Source organism: Cajanus cajan, chromosome 5 (genome assembly GCF_000230855.2).
Source record: "Cajanus cajan strain Asha chromosome 5, NIPB_CcT2T_4, whole genome shotgun sequence".
Lineage (NCBI taxonomy): Eukaryota > Viridiplantae > Streptophyta > Magnoliopsida > Fabales > Fabaceae > Cajanus > Cajanus cajan.
Genome location: NC_138521.1, coordinates 72,196,552 through 72,213,921, shown reverse-complemented (window position 1 = coordinate 72,213,921; position 17,370 = coordinate 72,196,552). Strand labels below are relative to the sequence as shown.

The window sequence follows — 17,370 nt, the reverse complement described above, 5'->3', positions numbered from 1 at the left end:
AATGTTGAATGGCGTGGATATGAAGAGAAGATGAGTAGTGAGGCATAGAGAGAAAGTGCAAGTAAAGATAGGTAGCGTAGGGGCGCTCGTGTGGCAGTAATTATATACTATATAGGGTGAGACTGTGAGAGGGTGAATGAATGAAGAAACACAAAAGGGTGAGACAAGTCACTAAATCACGCCGCATACCATGCCTCTGCTATCTGCTGCTACTAAATTAAATGTTCCATGCATGCAATTAATCTACGCCCGCCAAAGCCTTTAATTTAATACTATTCTCCCTAATCCTCACTTCAACTGCTTCAATTCAGGTACTAATAACTCTTCCACACCCAAAAGAATGTTACCAGTTCACTTTCACTTTCACCATTGAAGTGGAAGTCAACAATGTTACATCTACGTATACGCGTTGTCATAATGTAAAAAGATCAAAGAATCCGTCTTGGACAAGTTCAAATAAAGCATGTCATACTTTAATTAAGACACTTCATTATCCAATTCTTTATGACTGGGAATCTCCCTGTTTTGGGCCTTTTTTCATATTCTTTTGAACTGGCAATTGAGTTCGTGTGTCTCTCCCTTTAGTTAATCAGGCACAGGCACACGTTCACCAAAAGAAAGCCACAACACAATGAAACTGGGAAATGCTGTGACGGCTTCTTTAGCAAGACGCGGCATTGATTCTGAGTCATAATTAATTACCAAGCTACCAGGTTTTGACAAGTACCCACCAATTTTATTTTCCCCACACTTTTATCTTCTCTTTCCCTGCATTTCGTACGATTATTTAAACTCTCATGTTTCAAACCCTCCTCACACTATACTTTCCCCCCTCAAGAAATCGTGAGTTTTTCTTTCTTAGTTCTAATCAACTCCTCTATCCCACTATTAACTTGCATTCCATTTATGCATTGGCTTGCTTCTCTGCTACTCAAACATGTGTGGTTCTTTCTTCAGCTTTTGCAGGTTACTTGGAAGTAGACTGAGAGCATTTCAGGATGGGGGTTGCATTAAAAAGTACCAACAAATTTCTAAGCTTTAGCATGGTCTCGGTTGCCTCTCTTGTGGCCATTGTCCTAACTGTGCTCCTAGGTAAGACTTTGACCTTAGTGATACATATTATTACATGGTCTTTGTACCATTGTGACTGTTTGCAATGCAGTGCATGATGTACTAATTCACAAGGAAAGTGAAAGAGACAGTGACATAGAAGGAAACAGAAGGGCGATCACCTCTCGGAAGCTGCTGCAATCTGCTGGTATGAATGAGAATTGAGAATCCTTGACATATTGTAATGAAATTCAGTTCAAAAAATTGCAGTCCTAACTCCTAACATAACACAACTAATTATGTTGCATTGCAGTTGCAGATAGGGACACAAACCGTATAGGCAAGGGTTGCTCAAAAGATGACATAGTGATATATCAAGGGCAAGTGGGTCCTCTACCAAGTGGGATTCCTGGGTACAGAGTTGAAATCACGAACATGTGTGGCAGTGATTGCAATATATCGAAAATACGGCTTCATTGTGGATGGTTCAGCTCAGCACGTTTGATAAACCCTAAAGTGTTTCGTAGAGTTAGATACAATGATTGCCTTGTGAATGATGGGGAGGCCCTTGGCCCAGGAAAAACCATCTCCTTTGAATATGCAAACACTTTCAGCTACCCTCTCTCCGTTTCATCTGTTGTTTGCTCCAAAAGAGTAATGAGCTAACACTTACTTGCCTTACAAGGGGAACCTCACCCTCTGCTTTAGTTTTTTGTAAAAATTAAACCCCTCTTTTGTAAATATAAACAATGAAAAATGATTTAAATTGACTTAATTAATTCTTTACGTACTTTCAATTAGAATTTATATAATAATAATAATAAATAAAAAAAAAGAGAGAGTTAGTAATCTTGTGAAATACAAATAGCTAAAAGTTGCTGTTTTACATTACAGGGTAGGGTGCTGTAATAATAATATGACATAAAGGGGTTTATTGGAGGTAGTCTAGTCTAGTCTAGTATCCATAATCGTAAGAAAATTCAGAAACACCAACCATGGCAGAGAGGACTTGAGAAACAAGGTAAATGGAAGCTCCGAAAATGGCAAGTATGAAAATAGCAGAAATGGGATTCTTGAGGAGTTCCCCAATGGGGCGAAATATGGTGTAAAGCGCACCTGTGCTTACGGTGAGAGCGTAGAGTCCGTATCTGCGGACGTTGTCCCAAAACTCCTCCACAAGTGGGCCTTGTGGGCCCAAAGCCCAGGCCTTGTCTTCACTGAGAACCACCGCCAGTATCCCCACACCCACACACAGCGCTCCCATTATGACACTCCGCGAATGCCCAATTTCAAGTCTGAGTAGTGGCAGCCTCCGTCTAAGAGGGATTGCGATTTTGGCATTCGAAGAGAGTTGCACTAATTTCTTGGGTTTCAGACATAATGATGGAATGCCAACCTCTGCTCTCAGGCTCACACTTCTCATCTTCTCTCACACTTTGCTATGCCATGCAATCCAACTTATCTTTTTTCTCACCTTATCTTCCATATGTGGTGTCTCTCTCTCTTATCTGCAACCATTCCACTTTCGCTTTTTTATTTTACATGCTATATATTTATTAATCCATCAAGAAGCGAGTCTATAAAATAAAAATTATTTTTATTTTTATTTTATATAAAAAAATACATTAAAAAATTATTTATATTTTTTTTAATTGATTTGACTTACTAATTTATTAATAAAATAAAAAATTAACTAATTCACTTCAATTTAAAATAGGTAGATTACCGATCAAAATCAAGATTCAGAATCTTCTACCATGGGTCACAGGTTTACGACATTGATTGATAAATTGTCACAACATAAGAAAAGAGGGGTTGTACGAATCGATTCCTTGCACAATGTACTTTAAGTTTTATAATGATTACTTTAGTTTATTTAATACATGCATAATTATTTATAAATATCACATTAAATCAATTATTAATATATAACTACCTTGTCATTAGCGATTATGAAATAAATGGTTATGAGAGACTAAAAGAGCAATTTTTTCAAAACTACAAAGATTAATAAAACAATTTTTTTTTTCAAATTTAGAGGATTAAAAGAATAATTAAATCTATTAAATACTATATTAATAAAATAGTATTTATTTTAGCTATTTTTTGTGTCATATTTTAAATAATATAAAGATAATAAATTTTAAGGTGAAATAATTATACTATTTATTAAATTAAAAAAACTATGACATCATTTATCTTGCATATACAAATAATTCAAAACCTTATAATATAAACATAAAAAAATTTATATTCATGCATAAATAGTTAGGTGAAACCTCTATCATAAGATAAAGAGTCTCATATAACTAATTTTAAAACAAACTTCATATTAACGCAAAAATATGAAACTGAACATGATCTTGTCTTAAAAATTAATAAAAAAATATATGCTTAATCTAAGTCTCTATATAACCACCCTCAAGGCAAGAATTAAGTTTTACCATTAACATTATCAAGATCACAATAAATATTACCTACAACGATATACATATAACTAAGACATGAAAATAAAAGAAGAGAAAATTTCTCACTCTAATAATTCTTGTAAGATAAAAGTTCGTATTTACTATATAGATATTGATATATTATATTATTATTATTATTATTATTATTATTATTATTATTATTATTATTATTATTATTATTATTACCATCATCATCATCATTATCATCATTGAAAAGTTCTAAGAAACAAGAGAATTGTGCTTCTAAAATCTCAAAATTAAAAAGTTATTAAATAAATCTTATGAATAGTTAATTTTTGAGAAAAAAATTAAAAAATCATTCAAACTTTACATTTTAGTAATCTCCTAATTTTGAAAAATATTTAATTAAAGCCATAAAAAGTTTATGAGAAACACATATTTTACTCTTACTATTGTTAGTCTCTCTATATATATTTATATCCCAACTTGATAATAGGTAACCGGACTTGTGCATTTTTTTTTAATGCATATAGATATGTGCAGCAAGGATAGAATAGAAACATAAGTTTCAAGTTCCCAACAGTTTCATCCATGCCATGGAATTCCACTCTTCCTTCCTCGTTATTACCACAATCTTCTTGTTCCTGCTTTGGCTTGCAAAGACTTACAAGCAAGCAAAAAGTGTGGTTCATAAGCATAAGCATAAGCTACCCCCAGGTCCATGGAAGCTTCCTCTAATAGGGAACCTTCATCAAGTAGCAGGTGCAGGCACACTTCCACACCACACCCTTCAAAATCTGGCCTTAAAATATGGACCTCTAATGCACCTTCAACTGGGTGAAATTTCTGCAGTGGTTGTGTCATCCCCTGACATGGCCAAAGAGATTATGAAGACACATGATCTTAATTTTGTGCAGAGGCCACAACTCCTTTGTCCCCAAATCCTAGCCTATGAATCAACAGATATTGCCTTTTCTCCATACGGTGATTACTGGAGACAGATGAGGAAAATATGCACACTAGAACTTTTCAGTGCCAAAAGGGTTCAATCATTTTCCTTCATTCGGGAAGATGAGGTGGCTAAGCTCATAAAATCCATTCAAGTATGTGCATCTGAAGGTTCACAAGTCAACGTTTCCAAAAGCGTTTTCTCTTTGGTAAGTAGTATTGTTTCAAGGGCAGCTTTGGGTAAAAAATGTGAGCATCAAGATCAACTTTTGGGTTTGCTCAAGAAAGGAGTGGAACTCTCGGGAGGGTTTGATCTCGCTGATTTGTTCCCTTCGGTGAAGCCTATTCATCTCATAACTGGGATAAAAGCTAAGTTGGAGGACATGCACAAAGAGCTTGACAACATTTTACAAAACATTATCAGCGACCATCAAACAAACTCAAACCATGGAAAGCCTGAAGCAGAAGAAGATCTCGTTGATGTTCTCTTACGCGTGCAACAAAGTGCCAACCTTCAAATCCCACTCACAATCAACAACATCAAAGCCATCATATGGGCGGTCAGTAACTCTTATCAATTTTTACTTAATCGCAATTCAACACTTGACAATTTTTCTCACCTCATAATTTAAATAATTAAAGAGTATATTTAATTTTATCATTTATAATTGTTTTGTTAATACATAAGATTATACAATCATTTCAAAAAATTGTGTCTATACATAAATATAAAATTATTCGTTTGAAAAATTTTATTATAACAAAAAGTTTATATATTATATTTGTTTGAATTCAATAAAAATGGTACTTCAGAATGAATATAAAGATTAAATTTTACACAAATATTATGATTTATATATAAAAATAATAAATATAATAATGAATATAACGACATAACAACATTTGATTAAAGATTAATTCTTTTAATTTTTTTAAAAAATAATTCAATAAATGACTTGTTAGCAGTTATTATAGCATATATACATGTGCAGGACGTATTTGGGGCTGGGAGTGATACCTCAGCAACAGTACTAGAGTGGGTTATGTCAGAGCTGATGAGAAACCCAAGAGTGATGAAAAAGTTACAGGCTGAAATAAGAGAAGCTTTGGGGGGAAAGAAAACAATTGGCGAGAGTGATATACATGAATTTGGGTACATGAAGTCAGTGATAAAAGAAATCATGAGGTTATATCCACCTGCGCCTCTGTTGCTGCCAAGAGAATGCAGGGAAGCCTGTAAGATAGGTGGATATGAAATACCTGTAAAGACTAAAGTGATAGTAAATGCATGGGCACTTGGGAGAGACCCAAAGTATTGGAATGATGCAGACAAGTTTGTACCTGAGAGGTTTCATGGCACAAATTATGATTTTAAAGGGAGTAATTTTGAGTACATCCCTTTTGGGGCAGGGAGGAGAATGTGTCCTGGTTATTTACTTGGCTTGGCTAATATTGAGCTTCCTTTAGCTGCATTGCTCTATCACTTTGACTGGGAACTTCCCAATGGAATCAAACCAGAGGACTTGGATATGACTCAAACCTTTGGAGCTACTGTGGGAAGGAAAAACAACCTATATTTGCTACCCATTCCTTATCATGCCATTTCCAATTCACCCTCTTAGTTATTTCTCTTTATTTCCCTCTACTCACTTTCTCTAATTAATAACTCATAAAGTACAAACCAGAACTTGTTTACAAGTGTACTGTTTCTGAACTTTATATTTATATAAAGCGACCCCAACTTTGATCAATATTTTTAGGAGTAAATTTTGAATGCAACTTCCACCCCAACTTATGAGTCATGCATTATTTAAGCATAAACTAAGAACAAAATTTGAAATTGAAGAGAATCAATTTAATTTTACTATGAAGATCTACAGTATAAATTAATATTTTTTTTAAATAATGAGACTAATAATGTAAAGGTTTCCAAACAGAAAGAGACTTTAATCTACGATATATAAACACATATGATCGAGTATCAAGCAGTGTTAGAGAAGACTTTAATTTTTCTTGATCAAATCATTGCTAGTTTAATTTATCCTTATGATTATTTATTATCCTTCACGTACACAGTCTTAAAATTTGAAAATTAATTTAAAGCATTCGTGTAACTCGTGGTCATTAAGAAATTCATTATTATAGGTGGTTGGCGACAATGGTGAGTTTCGAATTCGTCTAACCAACCAACAATATTTAATTTGTATGCAATAACTCAGGAATCTTGAGTTGAAAATTCGATGTACGCAGCTTACGGTCAGAAGATTTTTTTATTTTGCTTTTTTAATAGACATCTACACTAATGAAACGTAATTTCGGTTACCGTTACCAAATATTATTTTAACATGTTAGCAATTGATTCCAGATGTACTAAATCGATCATTATCTTAAGAAAAATCTTATGACCACTACTAAATTAAGAGTTTGAGACAGAGAAGCTTACTAGCATTTTTTATATTTGTTTAGAGAGTCAGAAGATTTTTGTTAAGATAATGGGAACTGGAAGTTTATAGAGTAAATAGAAGACAAAAGGTAATAGATATGATACCTACTAATGAGAAAATATGAGAGAGAAAAAATTGTGATTTTCTAGAGCGATCAGGAATTTTAGAAAAATTGTATTTGATAAAAATTGAGTTTTTTTTTTTTTTTTGAAGAACAAACAGATAAGAATAGAATTTTTGGATAAAATGAGTAATATAACAGAGAGTATGAATTATATATTTTAAGAGTTAATTACCTATATATTAATGTAAAAAAATTTTAAACTGATAAATATCTTTTAATTATACTGTATTATTATAAACAGATTCACATTTAACTTATATTTTAAAGTCAAAGGTCCAAAATCTTTTTGTCGGCCGGCGAGGATCTTGTACCATGGGCCACAGGCTTGAGAAATAGCGAGTTGTGACAACATAAGAAAAGAGTGGTAAAGCATGTTACTAGGTACATGAATTTGTCTTATTAGGTAAGTCCCTCCTTGTATGAATCGATTCCTTGCACAAGGTACCCCGAAGAAATGGTTGTGTGAAGCATCAAGACTTTTTTTGCAGTAGTAATTCAGGTAGACGATGTAACGAACATGGGCCGGTTTTATATAATTTTCTAAAGAAATAAACCTCATATGAAGTTACATATATAAATAAATTCAACGTCCAACCCAAACAATTAGATCTGTCCTTCACAGTTGACACCATGGAAGTCCAGTCTTCCTTGGCACTCATCACCTTCTTCCTCTCACTCATAGTGCTTTGGCTTGCAAAAAACTACAAGCAAAAGGGTCTCCATAAACTACCACCAGGACCATGGAAGCTACCTATCATAGGGAACATGCATCAGCTAGCAGCAGCAAGTTCACTTCCTCATCGTGCTCTCAGTGAACTAGCTCTAAAATATGGACCCTTGATGCACCTACAACTAGGTGAGATTTCTGCAGTGATTGTATCATCCCCCAACATGGCCATGGAAATATTGAAAACGCATGATCTTGCTTTTGCTCAGAGGCCAAAATTTCTATCTTCTGATATTATGGCCTATGGATCAGCAGACATTGCTTTTGCTCCATATGGTGATTACTGGAGACAAATGAGGAAAATATGCATGTTGGAGCTTCTAAGTGCAAAGAAGGTTCAGTCCTTCTCCCAAAATAGAGAAGAAGAGGTAAATAAACTCGTAGAAACAATTCACTCATCTGCGGGTGCACCAATCGACCTCACCAGCATGATTAACTTTTTCATTAGTAACTTTGTTTCTAGAGCAGTGTTTGGTAACCTAACTGAAGATCGTGAAGAATTTTTGTTGCTTGTAAAGAAAGCAATAGAAGTGGCAGATGGCTTTGATCTTGCGGATATGTTTCCTTCCTTCAAGCCTATACATCTCATAACGGGGTTGAAAGCAAAATTGGATGAGATGCATGAGAAGATTGACAAGATCTTAGACAAGATCATAAAGGAGAATCAAGAAAAGCGTACTAGAGCAAAAGAAGGCACGGGAGATGAAAAGAACGAAAATCTCGTTGAGGTTCTTTTACGAGTCCAACAGAGTAGCAATCTTGATACCCCAATTACAACCAACAATATCAAAGCTGTGATTTGGGTTAGTATCTCTGCCATAACATTCATTTAATTTTAATTCTGTTTGAGTATCACCCACATATATTATTCGGACAAGTATGTTGATAATTCAATGTCATATTTTTTGTGCTTGTTATCAATTCAAACATAGAGGAGGGGCAATAAGCTTAGGCTCTAACATACATACTCCTCTTATTAGTTTAGATTCACTGAAAAATACTGAATCAAAATATAATACTACTAAATATAAAGTATGAGACAAAAATAAATTTGAATAAACAGTGTGTCAAGAGTCTGTATCTAACATTTCTAACTAAATTTTGTGAATTATAATAAATTTTGGCCATTTAAAGGAAATTGTTGAAAAGAATATGTTAAAGAATGGTTTTTGAGATTTGTCTTGAAATATATGGGAAAGTAAAATAAACATTAAGCAATAAGCAGGACATATTTGCTGCTGGAACGGATACTTCAGGAAAAGTAATAGAGTGGGCAATGTCAGAAATGATGAGAAACCCAAGAGTGAGAGAGAAGGCACAAGCTGAGATTAGAGAGAAGTTGAGAGGAAAGGAAAGAATCGATGAGAGGAACCTGGGAGAGCTTAGGTACCTAAAGGCAGTAATAAGAGAAAGCATGAGATTGCACCCTCCTCTTCCTTTGTTGCTTCCAAGAGAATGCATGGAAGCATGCAAGATAAATGGATATGATTTTCCAAGGAAGACTAAAGTGATAGTGAATGTATGGGCAATTGGAAGAGATGTTGAGCACTGGCATGATGCAGAGAGGTTTATCCCAGAAAGGTTTTATGGGACATGTGTTGATTTCAAAGGAACAGACTTCGAGTACATTCCTTTTGGGGCAGGAAGGAGAATGTGTCCGGGCATTTCATTTGGCATAGCCAGCGTTGAGTTGGCTCTAGCCAACTTACTCTATCACTTCAACTGGCAACTCCCTCAAGGAATCAAACCACACCAGTTTGACATGGATGAAGGATTTGGAGCTGTCGTTGGAAGGAAAAACAACCTTCGATTCATTCCTATTCCTTATAATCCTTCAATTCATCACCATAATGCCAAATGACCCACACCATCATTTCATCTTTTTCTTCCTCAAATTACTCTACAATAAATTAGAGTTAATAAAACTATCATAAATTGTTACTTTTGTTGCCGTTTGAAATCTCTACAACTTTCAAATAGACAAGTCTGTATATAAATGCATTCAAATAAACATGCGTGTGGAGTAGGCAAACACCAAAATAAACATGCACTAAATTATTCAAAATATAACAATGAATGCTCTTCAAATTGCGTTAAAAATTAGTAGAAATAAAAAAAAGTTATTACTTCATCAATATATTCATTCATTTTATTTTGATACTTTTTGTTTTGTTTATCAATTATAAATAAAGCTTTTTTAATGCTGAAAATTGTCAAAAAACAAAATTTCATAATAAGAATACATGATAAGTTTCTTGCAAATAACTTTAATTATTTACATTAAAAAAGACATTACTAGTCTTTAGTATCATGACTAATTATGAATGAATTTGATTTTTGAAGTGTGGTCGAATTCAACTTTCTTAAACGGCTACTGCAAGTGTTTTTTTTTTTTTTTTTTTCCTTTTCTTCTTTTAACTTCAATTTACATTTACATTTTGTATAAGTAAAAGTCATTATGAAATTGTTTTTTTTATCCTCCTATTATCAACAAAAAACGTTTTTTATACTAAAGTCTCACAACTTTCTTTCATTTATACATATAGAAAATGTTAATCCATATGCTGACTAGATAGCTAAAAACGACTCACCAGGAGAAGAATTTGTGTTTTAAAGTTCTTGTCCCCATAACTTAGTTCGTTATGCTTAGTAGATATTACGCATGTTCTTTTATTAAGTATTAATCTTGTTTATTTTTCTCATTGATTAAAAAAAAAAAAAAGTCACCGTGTATTTTTGCTTTTTGGTTAATTTTAAATATATCTATTTTAAAAATATGTTTTATTTACTCGTAATATTCAAGACCCTTCGTAAAAATTAAGTTAGCTTCTTTACTGGATACATGAAAATTAAAATTAAAATTTATTGTCTTAATTATTTACTAATACTAGTTGAGATTATTTCAATTAGAAAAATTATTTTGAAATACACCTTTTTCACCCTTATTTATAAATGTATGAGAGGTATGAGATTTATGATTATTAAGCATTTTCTTCTGAACCTCGCTTTAATTTTGAATTGGATTTAATGGTGGGCTTGTGTTAAAATTACTTAAGCCATCGAATGCTTGATTAACGATTAAGTATGAGTTAGATTTTTTGTTTATGAAGATATTATATTTTAAAATTGACAATTAAAGATCGTGAATTAACATTTGGAATGAAAGATTATAATTTCTCAATTATATTCTCTTATTTCTTAATATCGCAAGTATAGTGAGAAAATCAACGTTAAGTAGTCATTCATTTTGTTTTTAAATAAATAAATATTATTAAATCGTCAATTCGTCATGAATCAAGCATTTAGAAAAATATGTTTTACAAAATAACCAAATAAGAATCACCGACAAGCCTGTGGTAAGTGAATCTAAAATACTTGTCAATGATAAGTCATTTTTTTAAATCCTTAAATTTAATAAGAAAAATTATTTTGACTTATAAAAACATAAATTTATGTTTATTTTATTTTATTTCTTGTGTAAATTATTCAATAATTCCCTTATCTAAGTTAATTATTAGTTCAGTCTAAATTATTTAAATGATAATATGTTAAAAAAAACACATATATCAAAATTTATAAATTCATGATTATAACATTTTTTATTTGTAAGATAAATTTTAAAAATTAAATTAATCAAATTACAATAAATTTTGTTGTAGCCACTATGGTCCTGCACAAGAACTTAAGTTTTATCCCCGTCATTCTCTAGTAAAATCAAAGATAGGAAGTAATATAAGGCTTATCTAATGTAATAATTAAACATCTGTCTTTACTAGATCAGTTTAATAGGAAATGCAATTAATTCTAATATTTATTACTCCGAAATCAAACACACACTGACATGTTACTTGTCTAGTATTCTTTTGAGCCTATACTCTAACTTGGAGAAACCATGTCCATGTCCATGTTCATTGGTACCTACCAAGTTGCTGCATTTTTGTTTTTGTTGGTGCCATACAAACGGAAGAGACTAAAAGCAGAAATAGATGAGAGAAGCACCATACTAAGGCTAACCACAAAAGCACTAGCTATCCCTTCTCCCATTTGGTTGCAGAATTTCCCATACATGTTGCACAACTTCATCCACTGAAATTCTGCTTGCCCCAACCTTCCAAGCAATCCAGATTGCATTGCAGCTGCCACTGCAGCCACTGTCACATATGCCATCACCTGCATTCAATTACACTTGCTCATATCTTATTCTTCTGTAGTATTTCTACTGATGATTCTTTTCTAATGTTTCTTTTAGCATCCAGAATTGCTTTCTTTCACATTGATTTCTTTAACCGGAAATAAATATAGAAATGAGTAAACTAAATAATCATTTTGGTGCCTGAATTTAAATACGTTATCATGTTAGTTATTGAAACTACAAAAATTTCAATAAAACTCTTAGAAATATAAATCAACAATCATAACATTCTCAAAATCAAATAGACATGTGAATAAAGTGATAATATTGATATTTAGGGACCAAAATGACAGTAAGTAATTAATGTGATAATACTCTCCACTTTTATGACCGAATGATTGTTTAGTCATATAAAAATTATCTTTAAGAAGATTTATTTGAAGAAATTATTAGTTTATTACATGTGGTTCAAAACTAGTATGAACCATTAAAGTAGTGTTCACAAAATCTTAAATTTGAATTTGTTATTATTATTGTTATTTTTCTACCGATAAAAAAACTAATATGATTCCGATCAATCTCTACATAACACAACTAATAGCTGATTGATAATAACTCTTCATCGTAAGTCTTGATCATGTAATAATTTCTCTAAGTTTGGTCCCCCAAAATACAAGAAAGATCAATACAAGTTTTAGGATAATTAATTAATACTATAACGCGTGGTCCCTATAGCTATGAGTGGTTGGGCGATTTCAGATAAAAAAATTAATTCTCAACAACTGCATATGAATGTATGATATCTGTCTCTCCTCTGCTAGTATCGATCATGTACGGTTTCCATGCGGTCCCACAATACCAGTTCCTCGTGCTTCAATTGTGGTCACTATGAATTGCTATACAAATTTGAGCCCCGACTTCAACAAAACTAAACCAACCGAACCCCACTCTCAGATTCTGACACAGGTACCTATGTATATGTAAAGAGCAAATACTTAGGACAGAATCAAATGTTTCAATTGAAAGTCGATCAGTTGAATGAATCAATTCCCACTCCCTCCTGTGGTGGATTTGCCTAATTACTTTGATATGGAATTATGAATTCACCATTGCATTTCATCAATCGATTTGATGCATTAATTTAAGAAAGTTCAGAAACTTGGGATGAACTCCTTGAAATTTTTTTTGAAAAGTACTAAATGGTTTAGATTCAGTTTCGGGCAATTGTCACATTTAACTACCAAGAAGGTACCCCAACAAGTATTCATACTTGTCTTTTGGCCATGGTGCAGAGCTGAGGATATATATATACACACACTTATTGTGTGTTTGAGCAAAGATTATAAAAGTGATTTTGAATTGAAATAATGTATGTTTAGATGCTTTTATCTTTAAAGTAATTTGATGTAAAACATGGAGTAAAATTTTCAACTTGAGTCAAAATCAATTTTATCTGACTATAACTCAAAATCACATTTGACGGAAGAGAATATCAATTCTGATACACTTATACTATGGTAGCAAGAAGAGTGAAATGTATTGGTACCTGATCACCAGAGAAAATGAGCCATGCTAAGGGCTTGCTGAAGAGTACATTTCCTCTAACCATACTCACAACACAGCGCAATCCTTGGATTAAGGAGTAGCCAACAGTTAGTCCATTGGCAACTACCAAGAACCTGCAAAGTTTATCAATCAATGTTATATTAGGATTAGGGAAGAAGAAAATTACAACATAAACACCATTTTCAGAATGAAGAGCTTACACTAAAGCCTTCATGTCAGTAAATTTAGCTTTCTTCTGAAAGGAGAAAAACTCTTTGACTTGTGTATCAGTGACCACAAGAACAATTGAAAGAACTCCTAGGCCAAGGCTCACACCCCTTAACACCACCTCTGCTATCCTCACCCTCCTATCCAACACTCTGAGTTTTGTTCCATGATACACTGGCATAGTTCCAGGGCTAACACCCAACCCCAAATAACTCATTTTCCTTTTACCCTTCAACACTTCAGAACGAGAAAGATTATGCTAGGAAAAAATAGAAAAGAGTCTAAAACCCAACCAGAAATGAGAAAACAAGCAAGTGACAACTACTATATATAATGCAAAATTTGTCCTTAAATTTCCAAAAGAGTGATGATGGAGCTGAAGACGCAACGTGGCGTGGCAAGTGGTCAAAGGCTAAAACTGAGAGGACAGAGAACACGTATTGACAAAGGAAACTCAGCTATGACTCAAATATGGGGTCATTTATTAAGGAGTCTGCTGTCATTTCTGGTTCTGCATTCATGGAGTACTAAATGGCAAGAAAAATGTGGTTTTTAGAGCTCCTTTCTCGTTTCTTGAAACTTGTAACAGTGTCTAGTCCCTGTAGTGTGCCTGATAAGGCAAGGAGTGCCTTAATTCTGATCAATTAAGAACCGTATGGTTCAGTTTTATGATGCCCCATTTCTTTTGCCTACTAGGCCTTATAACAAACACATGATGATGGATTCCGAATCAAAAATTATTTGTGGTCACCACAAATCCATTTCATACCTAGCAAGAAAAAGAAGATTGTGGAGCGAAAAATATAGATACAATACATAATAGGAAAAAATATTTAAAAAATCATGAAGTTTGATAAGATATTTAGAGTGGATGAGTCATGAGTGTTGATTAGTCATTACTCTAATGATCTAATCACATGCCTCCGGTTTTCCTTTATACACTTTCTTTTGGAGGTTGGAAAATATATAATTGTGTCCATTTAAATGGCCGGAATGATTAACAGTGATTGTTGAAAATATGAAGTAAGAGCATAAAAGGGAGATTGTTGAAGAAGCAAAGCAATCCAACTATATCTAGATTATTTGTATGTGTGTATGTTATGGTGGGCCATGAGGTAGCAAGTTTGGGTTCACATTTTCTTATCTTACCAAAATTTGTAGTATATTATTGGTGTCATAAAATGAAAGTTGAGTTGAGACGCGCATTGCTAAGTGTATTAAAGGAGGGTAAAGCATGTGGGCAATGATGAGCCAGTGGGGTGCAACTACTTCATTCCACTAACACCAACACTAGCTTTCAAAAATCAAAAGTGATTCCTTTGCTCTGGTATGTGTGAACGGGACATGCAAATTGCAAAATGCATATTTCTTGCTCCTATGCGTCTTCTGATATCAGCATGATACAATAAAGGCAATCAAATCATAATTTTTCATAACTTTACTCTCGGAATGCCTGGTCCTTTGCCCCACTGCACCACTTTCTTATCCCAATTAATCTTAGCTCATGTTTATTTAGATCAACAAGTATTGATAATTTAATTATGTATTGAGTTTAAAGAAATTTTACTGAACAAACCCAGACAAACTCTTCATTTATTCTAATCGTGCAACTTTGTGAGAGGATTTTGAGAAAGAAAAAAGTTAGTTTAAATTAGTTGTGAGATTCAAAATTTTAAAAATATTTTTGGATAAACCTTTTTAGAATTTATTATTTTTTAATCGCAAAGTTTGAAATAAATCTTACCTAGAAAAATCAAGTTGTTTGCTGTTTAGATAAAATTCATTGATTATATAGTATTGTGTTCTTATGGGGATAGCACCATATATTTGATTTGAAGGAAATTTAAAACAAATGAATGATTGAAATTTATTAACTAATTAAATAATGAGTGAGATTCATTAAAAAAAAAATCTTTTATCAGTTTACATAAAAAAAAATATATTGAAACCCCTCGATCTTTGAGGGTACCGTAGCAACTCCCTTTCATGGTTGTGTCTGAATTTTAGAAAGTGTATTGCATTTTTCATATTTAATAAGGATATATCTTTCCGTAAAGAGTTTCTTTTAATTTGTAAATTACAAGTTTACAACAAAGCAAAGAAAAGCCATTCTATGTTCAGTGAGGCCTAACCCAAAAAGGCCACAACTTGTGGTAGCCTGGTAGGCAACTCAATTTCGCCAAGTAATAAAGAAAATTCTTAAATATGAATAAAATAGGCCTAGTAAAAAGTAAGAACGCCATTTTATCATGATGCATGAGACATAAAATTAGTAAATTTTAATAATTTAATTTTATGTGAATGATTAACATGTAAAATTAAAAAAAAAATCTCATTATTATTAATAAAAGTTACTAACTTTATGTTTTAATCGTCTATAATATACAATTATTTGGATCGTGACTAGTGTCTAATTTATTATTAATAACTTTTCTTTTAGACAATTAATAACTTCTTTTATCTCATGTAGTCACTCACATATTTTTTTTTATAGATTTATAATAAAAATAATAAAATCTAAACCCAAAATCTTGTGGATGTTACTTTAACTTTTTATCATTAAATCAATTTATTATATATTTGTTTAATTTTTTTTATCAATAAATCGACTTATGGTTCAATCTCATGCTTATAATTTGTTGTTAGTTTGAAAATTATTTTTATTTTGATAAATAATTAAAAATGGCATTATTATTTTAAATGTTTATACAAAAGATAATAAAAATAGTTTTAATTTTTATATCATTTATTATATGAAATTTTAAAAAATAAAATAAATATAATAATTTTAGAAGTATTTTTAAATTTAAAAATATTATTTTGAATTAAATATATCTTTATATGCCAACGTATTTTGTAGCTAGAAAAAAATGTGATTAAAAAGAAAGACTATACTAAGAGTTTTAGTCAAATTTTTTGATAAAAAATAATCATCAATAAAATGGTGAATGCTTCAAATAAAAATATATAGATATTTATACTATTTTACATTAAACATAACAAAATGACAACCATTTTTTTAATGTATATCGAGAAAGATTTGGATAAGACATTTTTTTTATAGTAATTATGTTATTATCACAAAATGTCTATTATTTGGATATGACATATATGTTGAGGTTACGTATGCCCAAAAAGAAGTATAGCAAACACTCTAGTTTAGTATGAAAGGCTTCATTCTATTAGTCTCTTGTCTCTTTGAATATATTTTTTTAATATTTATTTTGATTTTTTTAACCTCATATCTCCTTAAATATATTATTTTTATATTTATTTTAATATTTTTAAAATAAGATTATCAATGATTAAAAACAATTTTGTATCACAATATGAAATATTTATCATATAGATCTAAAAATTATTTATTTATTAAAATTTTAATTATAATGAAATATATAATAAAAAATATTTATTATAAATTTTAGTTTTGTAAAATAATTAATTATCATATGCATTACACATGCTAAAATGCTAGTTTGTAATTAAATTAAAATGAGTTAAGTTTTCCAATATTTAAATAAATTATTGATATATTATAATTTTTTGGACATTAATTCTTTATATTGTCTGAATTAATGTAATTTATATTCAAAGTAATATGCAATAGATTTTGTAAGAGAACTTCAATAAAATTATTTTAGCCTTGTATTAATATTGTGTATGGTAAACATATATCTACATGAATAAATTCATGTAAAGAAACATTTTTAATATATATTTATCTATGTTATTTGGTAATTTTT

General features: G+C 31.5%; 5 protein-coding genes across 5 annotated transcripts; 3 read left to right on the top strand and 2 right to left on the bottom strand.

Annotated features, from left to right (window-relative positions):
- Positions 1-490: 490 nt before the first annotated feature.
- LOC109811376 (TPD1 protein homolog 1) lies at positions 491-2,091 on the top strand. The gene is made up of 3 exons (XM_020375120.3): positions 491-1,092; positions 1,163-1,258; positions 1,364-2,091. Exons 1-3 carry the CDS (start codon positions 999-1,001, stop codon positions 1,714-1,716), a joined length of 543 nt encoding a protein of 180 aa, XP_020230709.1. The 5' UTR covers positions 491-998; the 3' UTR covers positions 1,717-2,091.
- LOC109811377 (uncharacterized) lies at positions 1,893-2,565 on the bottom strand. Its single transcript, XM_020375121.3, has one exon. The coding sequence runs from the start codon at positions 2,471-2,473 to the stop codon at positions 2,006-2,008; it is 468 nt and encodes a 155-aa protein (XP_020230710.1). The 5' UTR covers positions 2,474-2,565; the 3' UTR covers positions 1,893-2,005.
- A 1,425-nt stretch (positions 2,566-3,990) lies between these two features.
- LOC109811407 (cytochrome P450 71D8) lies at positions 3,991-6,178 on the top strand. Its single transcript, XM_020375163.3, has 2 exons — positions 3,991-4,987; positions 5,420-6,178. The coding sequence occupies exons 1-2, from the start codon at positions 4,076-4,078 to the stop codon at positions 6,047-6,049; spliced, it is 1,542 nt and encodes a 513-aa protein (XP_020230752.2). The 5' UTR covers positions 3,991-4,075; the 3' UTR covers positions 6,050-6,178.
- A 124-nt stretch (positions 6,179-6,302) lies between these two features.
- On the top strand, positions 6,303-9,795 carry LOC109811390 (cytochrome P450 71D8-like). The gene is made up of 2 exons (XM_020375137.3): positions 6,303-8,525; positions 8,948-9,795. Exons 1-2 carry the CDS (start codon positions 7,626-7,628, stop codon positions 9,581-9,583), a joined length of 1,536 nt encoding a protein of 511 aa, XP_020230726.1. The 5' UTR covers positions 6,303-7,625; the 3' UTR covers positions 9,584-9,795.
- A 1,655-nt stretch (positions 9,796-11,450) lies between these two features.
- LOC109811338 (CASP-like protein 2B1) lies at positions 11,451-14,612 on the bottom strand. Its single transcript, XM_020375043.3, has 3 exons — positions 13,621-14,612; positions 13,401-13,533; positions 11,451-11,892 (listed from the first exon to the last, which is right to left on the bottom strand). The coding sequence occupies exons 1-3, from the start codon at positions 13,842-13,844 to the stop codon at positions 11,641-11,643; spliced, it is 609 nt and encodes a 202-aa protein (XP_020230632.1). The 5' UTR covers positions 13,845-14,612; the 3' UTR covers positions 11,451-11,640.
- Positions 14,613-17,370: the final 2,758 nt, after the last annotated feature.

Bases quoted from the DNA above. Each gene is read 5' to 3' on its own strand.
- LOC109811376 (XM_020375120.3), top strand. From the start codon at position 999: ATGGGGGTTGCATTAAAAAGTACCAACAAATTTCTAAGCTTTAGCATG. The intron at 1,093-1,162 runs GTAAGACTTTGA...TTTGCAATGCAG, and splicing joins TGTCCTAACTGTGCTCCTAG to TGCATGATGTACTAATTCAC. The intron at 1,259-1,363 runs GTATGAATGAGA...GTTGCATTGCAG, and splicing joins GAAGCTGCTGCAATCTGCTG to TTGCAGATAGGGACACAAAC.
- LOC109811390 (XM_020375137.3), top strand. From the start codon at position 7,626: ATGGAAGTCCAGTCTTCCTTGGCACTCATCACCTTCTTCCTCTCACTC. The intron at 8,526-8,947 runs GTTAGTATCTCT...AGCAATAAGCAG, and splicing joins ATATCAAAGCTGTGATTTGG to GACATATTTGCTGCTGGAAC.
- LOC109811407 (XM_020375163.3), top strand. From the start codon at position 4,076: ATGGAATTCCACTCTTCCTTCCTCGTTATTACCACAATCTTCTTGTTC. The intron at 4,988-5,419 runs GTCAGTAACTCT...ATACATGTGCAG, and splicing joins TCAAAGCCATCATATGGGCG to GACGTATTTGGGGCTGGGAG.
- LOC109811377 (XM_020375121.3), bottom strand. From the start codon at position 2,473: ATGAGAAGTGTGAGCCTGAGAGCAGAGGTTGGCATTCCATCATTATGT.
- LOC109811338 (XM_020375043.3), bottom strand. From the start codon at position 13,844: ATGAGTTATTTGGGGTTGGGTGTTAGCCCTGGAACTATGCCAGTGTAT. The intron at 13,534-13,620 runs GTAAGCTCTTCA...TAAACTTTGCAG, and splicing joins ACTGACATGAAGGCTTTAGT to GTTCTTGGTAGTTGCCAATG. The intron at 11,893-13,400 runs GTACCAATACAT...AATTGAATGCAG, and splicing joins TCATTTTCTCTGGTGATCAG to GTGATGGCATATGTGACAGT.